The sequence below is a fragment of the Sinocyclocheilus grahami genome, unplaced genomic scaffold (genome assembly GCF_001515645.1).
Source record: "Sinocyclocheilus grahami isolate Dianchi unplaced genomic scaffold, SAMN03320097.WGS_v1.1 scaffold1002.1, whole genome shotgun sequence".
Lineage (NCBI taxonomy): Eukaryota > Metazoa > Chordata > Actinopteri > Cypriniformes > Cyprinidae > Sinocyclocheilus > Sinocyclocheilus grahami.
Window position 1 is genome coordinate 120,493 of NW_015506181.1, and position 21,449 is coordinate 141,941.

General features: G+C 36.7%; 1 protein-coding gene across 1 annotated transcript in view; it reads left to right on the forward strand.

The window, feature by feature from the left end:
- Positions 1-906: 906 nt before the first annotated feature.
- LOC107565442 (dermatan-sulfate epimerase-like) overlaps positions 907-21,449 on the forward strand; it is a 31,047-nt gene continuing 10,504 nt past the window's right edge. The window contains exons 1-3 of the mRNA XM_016250683.1: positions 907-1,001; positions 4,362-4,829; positions 11,324-11,577. Coding sequence (XP_016106169.1) covers positions 4,408-4,829; positions 11,324-11,577 — 676 coding nt within the window. The 5' untranslated portion in view covers positions 907-1,001; positions 4,362-4,407. The remainder of the gene's footprint in view (positions 1,002-4,361; positions 4,830-11,323; positions 11,578-21,449) is intronic.

A 21,449-nucleotide genomic window follows, 5' to 3' on the forward strand; every position in this document is an offset into this window, starting at 1 on the left:
GGTTAAATACAACCCAGTGCTGGGTAAAATAGGGACAAGCCCAGCAATTGGGCTGTTTTGCGGTTTAACCCAACCTTCTGGGTAGTAACCCAACCGCTGGGTCAAAACAGCCCAATTGCTGTGTTTGCCCCTATTTTACCCAGCACTGGGTTGTATTTAACCCAGCATTTTTTAGAGTGTGTATTTGGATAGTTGACATGTATAGACCAAACAAGATCTTTTTTTATTATTATTATTATTATTACATTCAGGATGGTGGGATCAAATTTGCAAGAATATATAAGAGGAAAGCTCTTAGGTCCTGTGACAAGTTATAATGTGTCAATATGTTTTGTTTGTTTATTTTCCCTACACTAGTTCATTTTAAATAGTCATGTGACATAAATTTAAGAACTACACTCTAAAAAATGCTGGGTTAAATACAACCCAGTGCTGGGTAAAATAGGGACAGACCCAGCAATTGGGCCGTTTTGACCCAGCGGTTGGGTTAAATGTTTAACCCAACCTTCTGGGTAGTAACCCAACCGCTGGGTCAAAACAACCCAATTGCTGGGTTTGTCCATATTTCACCCAGCACTGGGTTGTATTATTCAATTCAATATTTCAATTATGGTCAAAATAAACGTGTGTGTGTGTGAATACATTTAGTAATTCTATACTATATAGTGTATATATAGTAATCCATTAAAATTTAGATGGTAGAACGTCAAAACCACAACTCTCAAGGATAATAATATCCACTACCCAAATTGAATTATAAAGGTTTCCATGTCTTTTAAGAGGCTTGGTTATTGTATACAGGCTACACTGAAAGTGGCCCTCCCTCTCCTCCAGCAGATGTGACGTTGGTTTAGTGACTTTCTTACTGCGCAGCTGATTGCGTTCCTGCGCATCTATTGACGACAAACCCTTTCAGGCCCGCGGCTGCTTTCCATCAGGCATGAGACCCATGAGATCGGCGTTTTTTGGCAAGGTTAAGATAACGCCAGTGGATCTGAGAGGTAACCGAACTCATAACTTTTCTTACGCTTTGATATAAGTTTTCATGTTTTGAACTTTAAAGAGCGTTTTGAAGTCCAGATTGAATCCTCAAACGAAGTAAAAAAAAAAAAAGTTAAAGATATTTGTTTTCCCTGTTAACTATACTGCATAGGCTACATTTGATAAATCGCTTTATTTAAATCGTGTTTAATTTTTTTAATGCCTTAATGTTTTCGTAGATCTTTCATTTGGGATATTTGCTATCAGTCAGCGTGACTTGCATTGGAAATGTCATCATTTTTATGAAGGAAAAAAAACATGACTGGAGGTTATAATTACAATATAGATAACCACGTAAAATGTTGGTTAGCTGAAGAACATAATTAGATTTCTCTGTCTTTGACAGCATGTGTTTTTTCTATATGATAGATTTATAGAAGGACATTAGAAATGACATACAGTGTAACTTCTTTTTTCTTCTTCAAGAGACAAACTGGATTAAAACAAGCCTGTTCTCTACAGCTTTGTGTGTGTGTACCTGGTATTTATCACGTTATGGGGACCAAATGTCTAGTAATACTAGTCTATTTTGACCTTGTGGGGACATTCTTGAGGTCCCCATGAGGAAACAAGCTTATAAACCATACAGAATGAGTTTTTTTCAGAAAGTAAAAATGCAGAAAGTTTCCTGTAAGGTTGTAGGGTTGGTGTAGGGCAATAGCACATACGGTTTGTACAGTATAAAAACCATTACGCCTATGGAATGTCCCCATAAAACATGGAAACACAATGTGTGTGTGTGTGTGTGTGTGTGTGTGTGTGTGTGTGCGTGCGCTCAGATCCTTCACACACAGCTAATGCAAGCATTAGTTGTTTGACCATGTGTTTCCTAGCTGGAATGCAGAAGTTGAGGGGTCAAGGGCCACTGCGGTGACTTGCCCTGTTTGGTTTCACCTTTTGTAAAAAGTTCTCTAGAATCCAATGAGTGCCGTACTAACTGCAAGGAAATTATGAATTAATGATGCAGCGTAAGTTGTGATCAGATCACTCATATATTGAGCAACATGAAAGGATCATATTTGAAGTAAAGGCAGGGTTTGTGTGTGTGTGTGTTTTAAGACCGGGGTAATAGATACCAGCTGCGCTGGACACATGTCTAGACACCCCATAAAACTGGACCAGCTAATTTTCCATTTGACCAACGGCGTGTTAGTCAGTCTGGAGGAGGAGCAGAGAGCTCACATTCCTGTTCTTGGAAAGACGCGGTTGTGGTTCGCTGAATATTAGCAAGTTCAGACACAACAAGCTTAAACGCTGCTAATCAAAACAAATAAATAGTAAGCAGTCTCTGTGTCTGGACAGCTGTTGTTTTAAAGTCTTCCTGATCACTCACTGAAGGTGAACATTCATTTACTTTCACCTTTCTCAGCTTTCTCAGTCAGCTATAAGTAATCTATAAGTAGGTAGGCTTCCTCAAAAGTGTAAACACTGTGGCTTTGTTTGTTCAAACCAAGGAGGTCTGTGATTCCTGGAGAAAGCTATACATTCGGATTCCCAAACATCTCAATGGCAATTGCTAGACTAACGAATGCCCCACTCGGATATTTTATTTTGAGCCAATAATGATGCTATAAATGGCATGTGACTAATTACTCTGGAACCATATATATATATATAAAGCTAATGGTGTTTTCCTATTCACCTTTGGATTATTGCAGAAAATAAGCTCTGTGGCCAACAAAAATGTATTATTCTTACATGTTTTGTTCATCAGGATAATCTTCACAAACTAGCACAACTTTTACAAATTATGAAGTTGAGGTGCCGATACATTCCCAAACATCACAATGGCAATTGCTAGACTAACGAATGCCCCACTCGGATATTTTATTTTGAGCCAATAATGATGCTATAAATGGCATGTGACTAATTACTCTGGAACCATATATATATATATATATATATATATATATATATAAAGCTAATGGTGTTTTCCTATTCACCTTTGGATTATTGCAGAAAATAAGCTCTGTGGCCAACAAAAATGTATTATTCTTACATGTTTTGTTCATCAGGATAATCTTCACAAACTAGCACAACTTTTACAAATTATGAAGTTGAGGTGCCGATAACCTTGTGGGCAGTGGGCTGACATACAGTGCTGTTGCGCTACAGATGTCCCGAGTTTGAATCCTGACTCGGAGACCTTTCCCGATCCTGCCCCTATCTCTCTCCCACTTCGCTTCCTGTCAACTCTGATCTGTCCTATCGTAATAAAGGTGAAAATGCCAAAAATAAATCTTTAAAATAAAAATGAAAAAAGTAAGTTGAAATACAACAAGTACTAAAAAGCTAAAGTTAGGCTACGCCATGGTGGCATGACTTCAACGTCACCACTGCTAAGATGACACTGACAAATCTTTTAATCTTAATTTAAAATGTACAAGTTGGGTTGTTTTAATTGGAATAGTTTGCAAGGGTGTGAGAATTAACAACAAAGCTGTAAAAGCAGACTAGTAAGTAGATGAATTTACCTGTTCGGCGTGATGTTTAATGTCTCAGGGAACCTCTGCAACCGCCTTTTCCAAGAAACGCCAAAGATTAAAAAAATTGGGTATTTTTGACGTATTTTATGTTGTAGAATAAAACGTAAAAAAAATGTTTGAGTTTGTTAATCATAACTATTACGTAAAAATGCGATCAAAAGTCTGATATTTTCATATGCGGTTTTTTTTTGGGTGGGTTTTTTTGTATTCGTCATCCTTTCCTTTCAAAATGCTTGCTACGGATGCGAAAATGCAGAAAATCTAACCTGATCCAAATTTTTTATGACGGACAAAAGTTTTGGAGGCAGTGTGTAAACATGATTGACACAACGTATTTATTTTTTAACGTGCGAAAATGTGCAATGACCTTTAGTTGACTTTTGACAATGGAACAGTTCAAAAATCTAACTATTAGATGGTGCAGCATCTAATAGTAGGGGCTCATACTTGACCATGATAATCAGGCAAATGAGTTAGTTTTATCTGACCGATGCATGGCAGGTTGTGGAGGAGTGTTCTGGAAAGTGGTTCAGGAACAGCGACGGTTAAGATTTGCTCAAACTCTACTCAAACGCTCCACTATCATCATACAGACATGTTGACCTTTAAAGTTTTGATTAATTGTGTTTTTGAGTGCTGCGTATAGCTTTCAGGCATGAGTGGTTTCCTGTGAGCCTGATGAAGAAAAGCGGCTGGGTGAACTTTCGTCTCCGTTTCATAAATGCATAGAAAAACCCGGAGAGATCAGCCCTACAGCTGGCTCTAATTACTGCAGGCATTCAGACCCAGCAGTGTAGCAGGGACAATAACGTCTCTCTCTTTCTGTCTCCTCAGCTGAGAGGGAGCAAGGTGATGTGGTCTCTCCCTCTCTGATGCCAGAATGAGAACTTACACCCGTGGGGCACCAACAGTGTTCTTTATAAGTGCACTGTGGATTCTAGTGTCCCCGGCTCTGGCTAAAGCGGACCCCAGCGGAGGCATTCCGTTCCTTGGAGGGAACTACGAGGGAACTCACCCCATGCTGTATTTTGGCCAGGCAGAGGTTGAGGAGCTGCAGCGGGCGGCGGTGGGGACGCACAAGGCTTTGGCCCGACAGATCCGGGAGGCCGGGGAGGCCATACTGGAGCGACCGGAGGAGTATCTGCCCCCTTGGAACCCTACTGAGTTTAGTGCCCGCTGGAATGAAGTCTATGGGAACAACTTAGGCCTGCTCTCTATGTTCTGCCTGCTGTACCCACACCGCGCAGGTGCACTGGACGTAGCCAAGGAATACATGGAGCGCATGGCTGCGCAGCCCAACTGGTAAAGTAGTGTGTGCATTTGTGTCTGAGCGTATGCATTTAATGTGCTGCATAGCCTTCAAAGAAGCTGTGCCTGTGTAATGAGTAGGGCTGCACGATATATCGAAATTATCAAAATATCGCGATATGCTTATCGCAACGGCATGCAATATCTGAATCATTTTAATAATAGGCTTCAAAACGTTGCAAAAATTCAAAGGTTTAGGTCGACGCATGTAACAGACAATAGCTTGATGTTAAAAAGACTTAAGTTCAAAAAGTTGCAGAAAACAACTCCTTGCCGTCTCGTCTGGCTGTCTGACACACACCTGAAGCACACGCACAAACCGCATTACGGACAGCGTGTGATCTGTTCAGTTTTCTGTGCTCATAGCCGCCGCGCACACACACAGACCCCGCGAACCATTTTTCAATCAACTCGATCGTGATTATCGTGATTAATTGCATCCAAAATAAAAGTTTTTGTTTATATAATGTGTGTACTGTGTATATTTTATTATGTATATATAAATACATACACATACATGTATATATTTAAGAAAAATATTATATTTGTATATTAAATATATTTATGTATAATATAAATTATATAAATATATACATGTAAATACATATAATTATTTTAAAATTATATTTTCAAAATATATACTGTATGTGTGTGTATTTAAATATACATAATAAATATACACAGTACACACACATATATTACATAAACAAAAACTTTTATTTTGGATGCGTTTAATCGCGATTAGTCATTTGACAGCACTGGCTAAAACACTTCTGGTCACTTTTAGAAGTTGTATTGATGCTATCTTTTTCAAGAAAGTATGTAAAAGATATATATTGGTAAGATCATTTAAAAATGTAAATATAATTTAAATAGATTTTACACACAAAGCAATATCGCATATCAAAAATCTCATTATTTAACAAGGTATCGCATATCGCATTTTTCTTCAATATCACACAGCCCTAGTAATGAGGGTCATATTGTAAGAGCTGTGCATGTAAACGCAGTCTTTGGCAGTCCTCGTTAGCATGCCCGTCTACACAGGTTGAAGCTATAGTTCAAATCCTGGTCTGGGGTGCATTTCCCAAAAGCAGCTATGGTCATAAGTTGCCAATAGAGTTTAATGGAACTTCCGACCTTAGTTAGCTAACAATGCTTTTGGGAAACGTGCCGTGACCCGGAGTGTGGTTTATGCAGATGAGTATTATGGAGGCCTGCTAGTAAGAGCTATGTAGGTAAACCTCAAGAGGCACACTAGTAATTAACACTAATAGTTACCGTCTTTATGGTTACCATTCTTGTTAGTGTGCCCACCTTCTACGGCAGTTGACGCTGATTTGAAACCTGCACAGGCTGCTTCAAACCTGTGAGTAGGCCCAGTTACACCAGTTAGTTGATTTGATAGAAATGATCGGCAACTAAATAACCCACAACACGTAGTTTGCTATCATAAGTTCTGTCATAGATTAGGTTCTCACACAAAATATTTGCCATATTTACAACAGGTGCATATACACAAATTTGGTAATATCCTCTTTCTAATGTTGATGAATTCAGATTGTTCTAAGAGAGTGTGTTTGGTTATGAACTAATATAATACACACTAGGGATGGGCGATACCCCTTATTTTATTTTCGATACGATACCGATATTTTTCAAGGCAGTATTGTCGATATCGATACCGATTCGATACTTATGCTCTAAACTTTTAAATTATGAAATGTATTAAATTTTTACATTACTAAGAGTAAAAAGGGTAATGAAAACCACTTAACTTTGTTTAAAATGCATTTTAACCCGTTTAATCCCAAATTTTTCCCAGACATGAAAATATCCAAATGATGTGTCATTAGTAACCCTTTGAAATAATCAATAATTAGTGTGTGTGAATTTTTATTTTATGGTCAGTCACAATTGTAACCAGTGGGTTATGTGTATACTGAATTAACATATTTCTGCAGTCTTAAAAATTGTTATATATCTTAGCCCAGCTATTTTAAACTGTTTGATCACATTCTAGGGTTACTATTATGCATAAAAAAGCATATTGTACGCATTATTATTATTATTATTATTGTTAAATAAACAAAATCACTGGTAAATAAAATGCACCTTAGTATCGATATTTTTTGTTTGAGTATCGATACTTTCGATACTCACGTCAGTATCGATATATCGATACTTTGGATCGATACGCCCATCCCTAATACACACCCAAACTTAATTTCCATTTCCAGTCTGCAGAACCTCTCCTATATAGCCATTTGTTACTTTCTGCAAACGTATCTACATTTCTGCATCAGTATTTTTTCCAAAGTGACTTGCATTGCATAAAGATGCACTCTGTGTGTGGCAAGCCAATTGCGCTGTTTTCAAACCCAGATGAAACACAATAAACACCTTTTATTCAGGCATAGGCTACACTTGATTAGCTGAGTTTTTGTTCAGAAACTATCCCAGATCCAACTATAACACAAATCATGTTTGATACTCTGCAATAGGTAAGAAATATAGTTGCTACATAGGGCCACAATTTCTTTTATATAAAAGCAGTTTGTGCATAGATAAGATGCCTAAAGTTGCAAAGACTAAAGTCTCAGACCCAAAGAGATATTCTTTATAAAAGTTAAGACTCGTCCACGCCCTCCTAAAATGCCTAGTTTAAACACGCCCCCACATGTCTACGTCACGATGTGGGAGGATTTGCATAACACCGCCCAAATGTTGTGGAGACGCTGTGTTTCATTCCGAAAGCAAAAATACTTTGTTTGGTCTTCCAAAAGAGGACACAACAAGAAATCAGTGGCTAAGTTGTATTTACAACACTGTTCCAGAACAGTTCAGATGTGTGCAGTGCATTTTACAGAGGACTGTTTCCTGATCCTGGTAGAGTAGACTACAATGTGTCTGTGCACAATGGCTGTTTCTATAAAGTGGGGCAATTCCAACTTTGCAAAGACAGTCTGGTCTGGTACACAGCCTGTAAGTACGTTTTCATATTTAAAGGATTTGCCACTGACGATTCAAACCCAAGTTTTGGGCAGTGTAGAGTAGCGCTTGTTGTTTGTCGTTTCTCCGATCACAAATGCAGACATGGTTTTATGTTTATGCGGCGCGATGCAACGCAACGTGTAAAAAGACAGTATACAGGTGCATCTCAATAAAGTAGAATGTCGTGGAAAAGTTCATTTATTTCAGTAATTCAACTCAAATTGTGAAACTCGTGTATTAAATAAATTCAATGCACACAGACTGAAGTAGTTTAAGTCTTTGGTTCTTTTAATTGTGATGATTTTGGCTCACATTTAACAAAAACCCACCAATTCACTATCTCAACAAATTAGAATATGGTGACATGCCAATCAGCTAATCAACTCAAAACACCTGCAAAGGTTTCCTGAGCCTTCAAAATGGTCTCTCAGTTGTGTTCACTAGGCTACACAATCATGGGGAAGAATGCTGATCTGACAGTTGTTCAGAAGACAATCATTGACACCCTTCACAAGGAGCCACAAACATTCATTGCCAAAGAAGCGGGCTGTTCACAGAGTGCTGTATCCAAGCATGTTAACAAAGTTGAGTGGAAAATACACAAAATAATGTTATTTTTTTAGCAACATCATATGACCCCTTTAACACATTCCATGTTTCTAATTCCACAATGATTCTTTTTTCAGAAGCGTGTGGTTTGAGTTTACATGTAGAAAAAAAATCATGAGAATGTCTTGATGAATCAGGATTTCTGCGTGAAAACATTTGCACACAGGTTTTGTGCATAGCCTGCTTTGTGTTCACTGTCACTGTACCTTTAACAGTCTGGAGCTTGATCGTTTTGATAATACTTTTGCAGAAACCATATTGCTTCCTGTAAATTATCTCTAAAATGCTGACAAGCCAAACCTGCCTCTGACACTACAACCTCAAAAGCCTCGAATGCAGTGAGTGACAGTTAGACTCGCCTCTGATATGTCTGAACTTGTACCTGATGCTTCTTATGCGCTTGCCTTGCCTCTGATATCACTGCTAAAGTTTATGAAGATAAATATGTTCCTATATGATTGGCACAAATGAACTGCAGACTTTGATCTGGACTAATATGCGTAAAAGTAACATCTCAGAAATGCTCTGAAAGGGATAGTTCACCCAAAAAAGAACATTCTGTCATGATTTACTCACCCTCACATTGTTGGAAACCTGTACGAGTTTTTTTCTTCTTCTTTCGTTCAACATAAAAGAGAAAATTTTAAAGAATGTGGGTAATCAAACAGTTGCTGGTACCCATTGACTTCCAAGGAATGAAAAAAATGTTTGTCCAAATTCTTCAAAATATGTTTATTTTTGTTTTCAGCAGAAGAAATAAATCCCTACAGCTTTGGAACAACTTGAGGTTGAGTAAATGATGACAGAATTTTCATTTTTGGGTGAACTGTCCTTTTAAAGACGGTTCTAAGTTTTAGAATGCAGGGCCTTTTAGAAGTTTGAAGCCCTTGGGATAACCCTCTGAAAGCTTAGACATGTAGCCCATCAAATTTATCAAAGGCTTAATTGCTGTCCCCACAAAATCTGGTTTCCATGTATTCAATAACCAACACAAAAATTAGCCAGTGGATTTTACTTGTTCACTGAACTGCGAATCACATTGACCCAGATTCCACTGTCATCATTTAATTCCGACACATTCGTTCTTATTCTGAAAGTGTGTGACCTCTGCCTCTTGCATAACAAGAATTGCAAGATGGCTCTTTGGGGTGCATCTTCAGTTGTCTTAAACACTTGTGAACAGTTATGGATGGCGTTTTTTTTAATTATACAAGTTAGTTCCTGTCCTTGAATAGGTGGGGGCAAGTCTTGAGTCATGGCAATGAATCATTGAATCATTCATTCATCCGATTTATTCAGAAACACTAAATCGCGATGATTCTGTGGAATGATTCACTTTTAGGCAGAGCTCCCACACTGGCTACTGAAGCAGCGTCACATTCCTTCATTCAGGGAACCTGAGTTATATGCATAAGCCAGACTGTTAGGGTCTCTGTTGCTTGTATATTTGGAGTTCTGTTAGAGTGGTTTTTAGTTCTCATATGTGTGCACAGCTCTTAAACATATTTCCAAGTCCTAAATATTCATAGTGCAAGTTTTTCCTTGCCTACTCCAGTGTGTTCAGATGAGTGCTGGAGTTTCTGTTTAAGCTGTGTGGATGGTTGGGTTAACTGCTGCGGTTCTGCACTCTCATTTACACTGCCGCCAGCATGTAGTGGCCAACCAGGACCAGCCTAACGCAAACCTCCAACTTCTGGAACTCATAACATTGTTGTCATTATTACTCACACTCCAGAGTGTAGGTATAGATTCAGATCTACAGCATCCACTGCTCTTTAGAAGCTTAAATATGAACATTTACATTACATAAATTCTTCTTTCTTACCAAAAATTTAAAAAACACAGCCCATGCAGGTTTGTAAGCAGCTATATACTTTTTTCCTCTATTTCACTTCTAGATATTAATACCGTCCTGTGAATTGCGATTGAAATGCACTTCACTTGTCTCTTAAATGCTCAAATATACTGTAGTGTGGACATTAATCTATATGGACATTGTTTATCTATGTATTAATATGAATAAGCTCTATTATTAAAAGCAATTGCAATGGTATAAAAGATTGATAAAACGGTAACATTTGCATCCCAAGCCATATTTCATGTCTATTGTCATGTTTGGTAAAACACAAAATAAATGTATTATATTAGTACTTTTGAATATTTAATTATTCTGACCTACTGCTCTGTGTCTATTAGGTTAGTGTTTCATAATTTATTTAAAGTGTTGTATACCTGTCAATTACTGTATACATTGCTAAAATTTGTTAATGATATTTACTACTCGTCTTATTCTTTGCTGAATTAAAAGAATCGGTTTTGTTAAAAATTAACTAGAAAAAAAGAAATTGTTACTTTAATGTGTTGCAATTAATTCTCAAAATTAAAGTGATAATAAACATAATTATTCCTACCCACCTATTTGTATGTGGAGTTTGGTTAAGTTTAATTTTGAAGTACTACCGCTAACACCACTGTAATACAAATGTTTTGATTGTCAGTTTAACCAACCTACAGTATTTTTCTCAACAAAAACTTCAATCCAGTTACCAGTCAGCAGAGAGTTTCTCTATATAGCCAGACATGACAGATCTTCTGATCATAACTTCAGTAATTGATATCAGCATTTTTCTTTTGGTCACTTCAAATGACAAGAATTTGGTAATCTAATATCTGTTTAGTTAGCAGACTAGAGCAGCTTTCCTCTCAAAAGCCATCCAGAGGCTTACTTATAAAAGCACTGCAATTGTTGTTTTTCTAAGCTCTCTCTCTAAAAAAAAAGGGCTGAAAAATGTATTTGTCTGACTAAGCAAACACTGTTTGGTTGCTATGAGATGTTGTGTGAGATTAAGTGTTTCCGAGTTTTAAAAGCAGCTGTTTTGTTTCAGGATGGTGAAAGATGCTCCGTGGGATGAGGTTCCCATAGCTCACTCTCTGGTCGGCTTTGCTACAGCATACGACTTCCTGTACGAGTACCTCAGTAAAGTTCAGCAGGAGCGCTTCCTGCAGGTGATTGGGAATGCTTCACGATACATGTATGAGAAATCTTACCACCGCGGCTGGGGATTCCAGTACCTCCACAACCACCAACCCACCAACTGTGTTGCTCTTCTGACTGGCAGCCTCGTGGTCATGAACCAAGGTGAGTCTGGCGTTCCTTTAGAGTGTTTTATGTCCAGACAGTGTGAAAGCATCTGCATACCTGTATGTGTGAAGCTCCATCAAGGTGCCTTTAAGGCAAGTTACATCATGGTGACACCCCAAACACATATTTTCTGTGTAGGTACACTCTTAAAAATAAAGGTGCTTCAAAAGGTTCTTCAAGCGATGCCATAGAAGAACCATTTTTGGTTCCACGAAGAACCATTCAGTCAAAGGTTCTTTAAAGAACCATCTCTTTCTTACCTTTTTATAATCTGAAGAACCTTTTTTCACCCCAAAGAACCTTCTGTGAAACAGAAAGGTTCTTCAGATGTTAAAGGTTCTTTATGGAACCATTTAGACAAAAAGGTTCTTCTATGGCATCGTGAAGCACCTTTATTTTTAAGAGTGTAGGGGAGAAATGTTATATAATAAATTCCTGGTAGAATTGTATTTATTTATGTAGTTTAAGCCACACACAAACATGCTTTATATATTGAGAGTTTATTTGCAAAAACATAACTCTGGCGTCTTTTTATTAATTTTCATAAATCATGTTTTTTATGGTGTTATCGTGGTTTTTATTGCATTTTATTGTGTTAGTTAGCTGTATTTTTGTTGTTGTTATTATTTAATCAAAACTATGGAAGCCCGTTTCCGCCACTGAAAAAAAAAAAAGAAAGATAACTGGGATTTTGTATCTCACAATTTGTATCTCACAATTTGTATCTCACAAGAATTGCGAGTTAACATACAATTTTGAGGGGGGGATGGGGTGGAGACTGATATGTTATAAACTCGCAATTCAGAGAAAAAAAAGTCTGAATTGTGAGATTAAAAACTCTTTACCTTCTTTATTTTTTTATTCAGTGGCAGAAACGGGCTTCCATCCAAAACAATCCAACTGCAGTTTGATTGATATTAATTTAAAAAAATTAAAAAACATGATTTTTGAACATATTATCTGTTTATCTGAGTTATCTGTTTTTGCAAATGAACTCTTCATATATATATATATATATATATACATATACACACACAAAATCAAATTTATTCATAGATTATTTGTTGCTGACCCACAAAGATCACAGTAGTCTTTACTGAAAATGTTTAGGTGACATGTTGAACAACAGGACACAAACATACTTAAAAGTATGAATTTTGACTTAAAAAATTAAAAATGATCTTGAATTTGTTTGATTTAGTGTAATCAGCATGTAACCCTACCTTAGGATAAGATGTACCATACAACTATCTTTCTTTTAGTAAGACATTGTTCTAAAACCATCATAATTTAATAAATTGTTTTAATTTTCATGGGTACACAACAACCTGAAATATACAGTAACTGTTATTTGGAACAAATAAATGTATTTATTTTATTTTATTATTTGTATTATTATTAATTTATTTTGCCGTAAAATCATTAAAGTAGCTCATGTTACCCCGTTCTCCTCTAACTCCTACACTGTTAAAAATTGCTGTAAAAAAACGGCCAAATTTTGACAGTAACAAGCTGTTATCCATTAAAATTCTGGGTAATATTTTTCATTTTCGAGAAAGCAGCCTGCTGCTATATATTGTGAATAAACAGCGGTCAAACTCAGAGGCTGTGTTTCAAATCACACCCTACACCCTCATTCACTATTCCCTACATGAGTTTACTAATCCAGTCCACCTGACAGAGAGAATGAACACTAATGAGTGAATTCAGACACTGATGAGCAGCTGCTGTTAACAAGCAGAATCACTGAAGAAAAGAGAAACACAAGAACTACATCTGACTTCAGCCACAGCCTTAGATCAAATCAACTGAAGAGAAACAGCTCTACAAATAGCTTTACCAGCTTCATTCATTAATATCCAGACCGACTTTATTTCTGCGAGACGTCTACAGAAGATCTTATTGAGAATGAACAGAGGTTTAGATGATGTTGCTTTATTGTTTCGTTTAACGTTACCATTGTGGAGATCAGTGTTTGCTTTAGTTGGGCTCCTGACCCTTGACTTTGGAACATTAGTTTTTGTTTGATTGCTGTATCTTTGTTTTTAGAATGCAATAGTTATTGCAGAATTATTATGGTTGGTCAGTTGCTGTTGGCTATTTCTAATAAACATAGTCATCAGCTACTAGACTGACTTAGAGTCTTGCTGGACTCATTCAGAGTATCATTAAATGAGTTATGTTCACAGCATGAGATTGATCGGTGTTGTGACAACCAGAAAATAAGGATTAAAACCAGTTTATGTTCAAAACATTTTGAACTGCTATGTAATTCAAGTCAAAGAGAGACATTAAGAACCAGCATATGAATCTCAACAATGGTGACAATCAAAAGCTTCATGCTGCAATGCATGCTGGCTACCAGCACAGGACATAACTAATCCGTTAAATTATCTGAATTGTCCACTTGTTTTCTTGAATTCTTACTAGGTGCTTTCATTTTTGTTTTTGTGTTGCGTTGAGTTTTAGTAGCGTGTTTTGTGATGTTCAGAGTTGATCTGTTTATTTATTTTGTTGATTGTCATCGTTGTTGTGATTCATATGCTGATTCTTGATGTGTGTGTCTAAATTGTAACACATTGTTATGGTTGGTCAGTTGCTGTTGGCTATTTCTAATAAACATAGTCATCAGCTACTAGACTGACTTAGAGTCTTGCTGGACTAGAGTATCAGAGTATCATTAAATGAGTTATGTTCACAGCATGAGATTGAGCGGTGTTGTGACAACCAGAAAATAAGGATTAAAACCAGTTTATGTTCAAAACATTTTGAACTGCTATGTAATTCAAGTCAAAGAGAGACATTAAGAACCAGCATATGAATCTCAACAATGGTGACAATCAAAAGCTTCATGCTGCAATGCATGCTGGCTACCAGCACAGGACATAACTAATCCGTTAAATTATCTGAATTGTCCACTTGTTTTCTTGAATTCTTACTAGGTGCTTTCATTTTTGTTTTTGTGTTGCGTTGAGTTTTAGTAGCGTGTTTTGTGATGTTCAGAGTTGATCTGTTTATTTATTTTGTTGATTGTCATCGTTGTTGTGATTCATATGCTGATTCTTGATGTGTGTGTCTAAATTGTAACAAAGCTTTTTTTTATTTTTTATGAGTGATGTGTTTTAACGGTCTTTCATAACTGATTGCTTAGCAGTGCTTGCTCTTTTGCTTTAGTGTTAATTAGGGATGCGCCGATCCGATATTCATATCGGGTATCGGCTCCGATTGTGCCATTTTTCTCGGATCTGGTATCGGTCAGAGAGAGCCGATCCAAATCTGAGATTTTTTATTTATTTTTTTTCTTAAAATGCTACGCATTTAGCCCTATGTGATGTCTGTTTTTATATTATTTATCAACAGTATACATTTTTATATTGTTTGGATTAACTGAAAAACCATACTGAAAATAAGTAAATATTGTTAGCTGATGCTAACTGTCTAGCTAACAAGCTTGCTGGTGCTAAGTTGAGCTAATGTTTAGATATAAAGTCCAAATATTTTTATTCAACCACCTAGATAGATTACATCTGAGGGAAAAGAAAGGATGTGATGTTCAGAACATGGTAACTACAGTAATTATCAAAGTGGGAAGTGATGCCCTCGGGGGGCATTTGGCCTGGGGTGTTTTTACAGCACAGACAAGGTTTGAGAAGAAAAAAATCATTATGAAAATATAATTATATTTTCCTTAAAATGTTCTTCCTAACTTCAGGCCTTATTCTCATGTCATATATAACTGTGATGTTCTGCAAAACAACAAGCTTTAAAACACTTCTTTCTTACTGGTGAAAATCAGATGGTCAGATCGGTTTTCTCTCAGGTACATCGCAGTGTAATTTCGACTCCATATAGTGGTTATTTTGGGAAAATCCCAGGTATTTTGAGCTGTAGGATTATAAAAAAAGATGTGCTAATATAAAAGTAAAATAAGTAACCTATATAAAATTGCAAAATAAATCTATCTATCAGTACTTTTTTACTTAAGTACATAAAAAATCGAGTACTTTTGTATTTTCACTCGAGTAAAATTGAAAAAGGAGTACTTTTACTGGAGTAATATTTTATTATACGTATCTGTACTTTTACTCAAGTACTTGATTTGTGTACTTCGTCCACCACTGGAAAAGACTAAATTGTTTTTAATGTGCACAGTAACTGAAATTTAAAACTGTTAAAAGAAAGGCTCAATAACTGTTGCACAGATATAATTCACTACGCATCAGTTTAAATGAGGAAAAAAAACTTCACTGGTATCGGATCGGTATCGGCCAGTACCGAACCCTAGGTACCGGAATCGGAGGTGAAAAAGGCAGATCGGAGCATTCCTAGTATTAATATTCAGTAAAAGAAGACACTCTGGATAAAATTAGTGAATCAGGAACAACAAGATGATTGTTCTTCGCAAATCTACCAACAACACCAGATTTTTGTTTTTCCTTTGGCTCTTTTTGCTATAGTAAACATGATCCAAAAACACATTTTCACAGCAGTCAAAGAAATGTAAATATTATAAAGTTACGGTTCAAGAGCCCAACTAAAGTAAACACTGATCTCCATCATGGTAGTGCCCCCCCCCCCCCCAAAAAAAAAACCCACAAACCCCCCCCACCTCCCTCATAAACATGCATAAAAACCCTTCATATTCATGACATGTGTCATGTCATGATTATGTAGGTGTCATGTCATGATTATGAAGGTGTCATGTCAGTCTTATGCACACCCCTTCAAGTAAAGTGTAACCAAAAATAGTTTGTTCTAGTATATTCTGTGACCTAGGGGAATCACACAAAATAATCAACAGGTCCCTAGAGCACCCTGAACCTGAATAACAAAACTGACTTTCAAAAACAGGAATCTGGACCCCCCAAAAAAAAAACATCTAAACCTCTGCAACTCTCAATAAGCACTTCTGTAGACGTATGACACAAATAAAGTCAGTCTGGTAATAAGTGAAGCTGGTGATGCTGTTTTAGAAGTTGTTTAATCAGATCTTGAGAGATTTAATGTCTTTTATTTCAGTTGATTTCATCTAAGGCTGTGGCTGAAGTCAGATGTAGTTCTTGTGTTTCTCTTTCATTCAGTGATTCTGCTTGTTAACAGCAGCTGTTCATCACTAATGCACAATCATCCCTTAATTAATCACAGAATTATGTCATTAACTTCAGCACTGCTTCACTCTGTAGTGTGGACACATTATAAGTGTTCATTTAAAACTGAGGATTTTTTTTGTTGTGGGGTTTAAAGGGTTAAATATGTAAGATGAAAAAAAACCCAGCATGAAACGTAATTTAACAGTAATAAACTGTAATTAATTTACAGCAACACACTGTAGATTACCGTTAATTCAAGGAAAAAACAGCAATATACTGTAAAACATAACAGTCAGATTTACCAAACAAAACAAAACAAGTTAATTTCACTGAAATATTAGTGAATGTGCATAGAAAAAAAGTTATGCAAAGTCATGAACCGATAAGGAGAGTAAATATTAATCTGAACTGTTTTAACGTTTTTTTGCACAAGAGAGATCTGTTAGTTTAATGTAGTTTTGTGGGTCACCGTTGTGCTGGAGAGTAGAGCTTGTGCTTCAGTCAATGATGAGCCACAAACACTGATGTTCTGCTGCTTTATTTAAAGACAGTAACTGTGGAGTTACTAATGCGGAGACGATCTCTTTACTAAGTACTTCAGTACATCAAGTGTGCTATACTAATTAATGACAATCTACGAAGATTTGAATAAAAGTCATGTTTTGGTTGCTTTTTTATTAATCTTTAAGTGTTTGTGGTTTTATATTAAGATTTTTTTTTTCTTAGTGGACTCAAATTAAATAAGTTCCCTACTAACACCATATAAACACTTTTTTTTCATGTAAAAACATGTATGTACACAATAAGTGCATTGTACCAAATGTTTAATTTAAATGTAAGTACAGAGTAGTTAAGGCCACTTAATATAAAGTGGGACCATGTTTTACAGTGTATCTACTTGACTGGGTAAGGACTGTTTGTAAAAATTAAGTTTCAAATCAAAAATAATAAATCTGATAGCAGTAGTTTCATAACGTCTGCTCAAGTCTTGTTAAAAAACTTTATTTTTCACACTGGTCTAGTTAACGTACATGTAAGTTTTTAAAGTAAATGACCTTTGTGAAATATTTTATTGGCTCTTTTAGCTGAAGGATGAGACTTCTGTTCCTACAGCCGCTAAAATTGAGTGTTGTGATTACATTTACCTATGATTGGTCCACTTTATATTGTCTCTGCCTCTACGGACAGCATCTGTGTCATGCTGTTCAATGTTGGAATTCTGTTGGGAAATGCATCACAAAAACATTAAAAAAAGTAATGAAAGCACATTTTAAATTAAAAGTAAAAATATTTTAGGCCTGTAGGGCCAATAATTGACAAGATGCTCCACATGACCTTTTATTAAACCCAGAAAACCCCTGTAACAGAACATAACAGAAACTTTTATTTTAATACCAAGCGGAACTGAAATTATCAGTTTCAGAACTGAATCTGTGCACGATCTGTTACTCCCACTTGAACTGACATATGTTTTTTGGAGAAAGTTCAGTGCTCTGCCCCCCCCCCCCCCCCCCCCCCACACACACATTATGAAGATGAAGGGTCTGCCCCCTCGCTCAGCATTCCTGCCTGGAATTTAAGGCTGCTCAGGGTCATTCTGCAGAGCTGAACTTAAGCCTCCGTAATTATTTCTCCAGTGCAGCAGTTCTCCACATGACTCCAGTATTTCAGAACAGATATTTTCCCCTCTCTCTGTTGCTCTTTTGTGTTTCTCTCTGTCTATATTCCTCCCCTGCAGCTATTCATAACATAATCTGTAGTTTTTGGCCCTGAAAGTATGTCCTGCCGTTCTTTTTTCTTTTTGAATCGGCTTCTCTCATATCTGTCCAAATATCTGGAGGTTCTTTTTACCCCACTCTTCCCAGCTCAGTTTCATAGCAGAAGATTCTTTATAAAATAACAGCATTGATATACTTGGTTTGTGGAGATCAGCCTTGATGAAGGAACACCCCCTAAAAATGTTAGTTCACCCAAATGAAAAATTCTATCATCTTTCACTCGCCCTCATGTCGTTTCAAACCCATAAGACTTCCTTTCATTTACTGACAGTCCACGCAACCAAAACTTTGATTCAGCAAAAAGTGCAAATAGACATCTGTACAAAGTATGAATTACTTTAAAGGGTTAGTTCACCCCAAAATGAAAATTCTGTCATTAATTACTCACCCTCATGTCGTTCCAAACCCGTAAAACCTTCGTTCATCTTCGGAACACAAATTAAGATATTTTTGATGAAAGGTGAGAGCTCTCAGACCCTGCATATACAGCAACACAACTGTAATGTTCCCAGGTCCAGAAACATAGTAAGGACATCGGTAAAACAGTCCATGTGACATCAGTGGCTCAACTTCAGTTTTGCGAAGCTACGAGAATATTTTTTGAGCGCAAAGAAAACAAAAATAACAATTTATTTAACAATTCTTCTCCCCCGAGTTACGTCTTCCGCCATTTTGGAGAGTACCCAAGAGCGCAATCGACGTAATCAGTGTTGTTTGCGTTCGTCGGAGAAAGCGCGCGCATGAACGAATATGCGTAATCAGTGTTGTTTACGCTTAGGGGAAAGCGTGAGGATGTGTTGTGATACTCTAAAATGGCGGAAGACGTAAATTGGTGGGAGAAGAATTGTTTAATAAATTGTTACTTTTGTTTTATTTGCGCTCAAAAAATATTCTCGTAGCTTCGCAAAACTGAAGTTGAGCCACTGATGTCACATGGACTGTTTTACCGATGTCCTTACTACGTTTCTGGACCTGGGAACATTACAGTTGCATTGCTGTCTATGCAGGGTCTGAGAGCTCTCACCTTTCATCAAAAATATCTAAATTTGTGTTCCGAAGATGAACGAAGGTCTTACGGGTTTGAAACAACATGAGGGTGAGTAATTAATGACAGAATTTTCATTTTTGGGTGAACTATCCCTTTAAGACTTTTTGTGTACTTTTTGATGCATCAGTTTTGGTTGCATGGATTCTCAATGGATGGACAAAAACGATGCAAGACTATTTCAAATTTCTTCATTTGTGTTCTGAAGATAAACAGAAGTCTTAAGGGTGTGGATCGAAATGAGGGTGAGTAAATTATTACAGAATTTAACAACATTTTTGGGTGAACTAACCCTTTAAGCTCAACCTTGTGTATGCAAAGCTCCTAGTAATCCCAACCAACCCATCATTTCTACATCTTGCAGGTCAGGACAGTCAGGAACTTGTGCGTAGTTGTTTATTTGCCACTTAAATTTCACTTGGCACTTCATGATGACTGCCTGGTTTTGCAGTTTCACACTTTATTACATGGCACATCTGATCTCCAGTCAACCAAATACAGCCCACATCACACAGTTTTGGTCTCACTTCCTCTGTAGCTCCCTATATCAAACTCAAGGCTCTAATTTTGGCCATGAGAACTACCGCTAGAACAGCACTCTCCTGCCTCAGCACAGTCCTAAGCATCTGTATTCCACTACCGTCTGGAGGTTCCATCACAACAAGGTACAAAGTCGCTTTCCAGTATGCTCTCACATTTACTCTGTGGTGGAACGAGTTTCCAACCTTCACCTGATCTACTGAGACCATCACAGCTCTTAAGAAGACACTCCTTTGAAATGACGGTTGACTTTTGAGAATGTGATTACTTAGTATTTTATAGAATTTTAACTGTAGCGTGTTATCAAGATTGCATTTAGTATTTAAATTTCAATAGAAATGACATTGACAGTAATGCCGTATTCCAAAGACAGTAGCAATAAATATGGAATTATGGTAGCACTTTAGTTAAGGGACCAATTCTCACTATTAACTAGCGTGCATATTACTAACTTATTGGTTGTTTATTAGTACTTATAAAGCACATATATTCTGCAGGACTGTATTTTAGTTATCTTAATTCGACCCATGCCTAAACTCAACAACTATCTTACTAACTATTAATAAGCAGCAAATTAGGAGTTTACTGAGGCAAAAGTGGTAGCTATTAGTTAGTTAATGGTGAGAATTGGTCCCCAAACTGAAGTGTGACCGAAATGACATATATAAATAAAGTCCTACATAAAAGTCTGAAGTTCAGCTAATTGTATTTAATATAAATGTAAAATGCAATACAATTTCATTTCATTTGAAATAACATTGTAATTGTCTAAAACCATTCCATACTAGGTACTCTTTTTTTTTTTTTAAGTATGCTAAGGTGTACTGCTTTTACGCAAGGGCAGGAAACGGCAACAACACTTGCAACAAGTCTTTATTCAGCCCTGTAACACATGTATGTTGGAATATAAGTGATAACTTTAAAAATATGACTTATTACAGAAATAGTCAATTCTGTCCCAGACATCAAGTCAAGTGCATTGAGCTGTATGGTACAGCTGTGTACTCTGGTTGTATACTGCACATTTAGTCAAATGTACACGGTACACAAACAGCAGAAATAGCATAAGTGGTGTGGTGGTACGACTCTCCAAACATAACGTTCTCAACCAAGCCTTCATTGAGCTCAAAAGGTAACACTTTACTTGAAGGGGTGTGCATAAGACTAACATGACACCGTCTTTTTCTGTTACATTTCACACAAACAAAGTATGTTCCAATATTAGTCATGTAATTTTGAGCGGTTACACTTTACTTGAAGGGGTGTGCATAAGACTGACATGACACCTTCATAATCATGACATGACACCTACATAATCAAGACATGACACGTCATGAATATGAAGGAGGTTTTATGCATGTTTATGACAACTGTCATTAAGTGTCATTCGCTCAGTTATGTCATTTTTAATGCAAA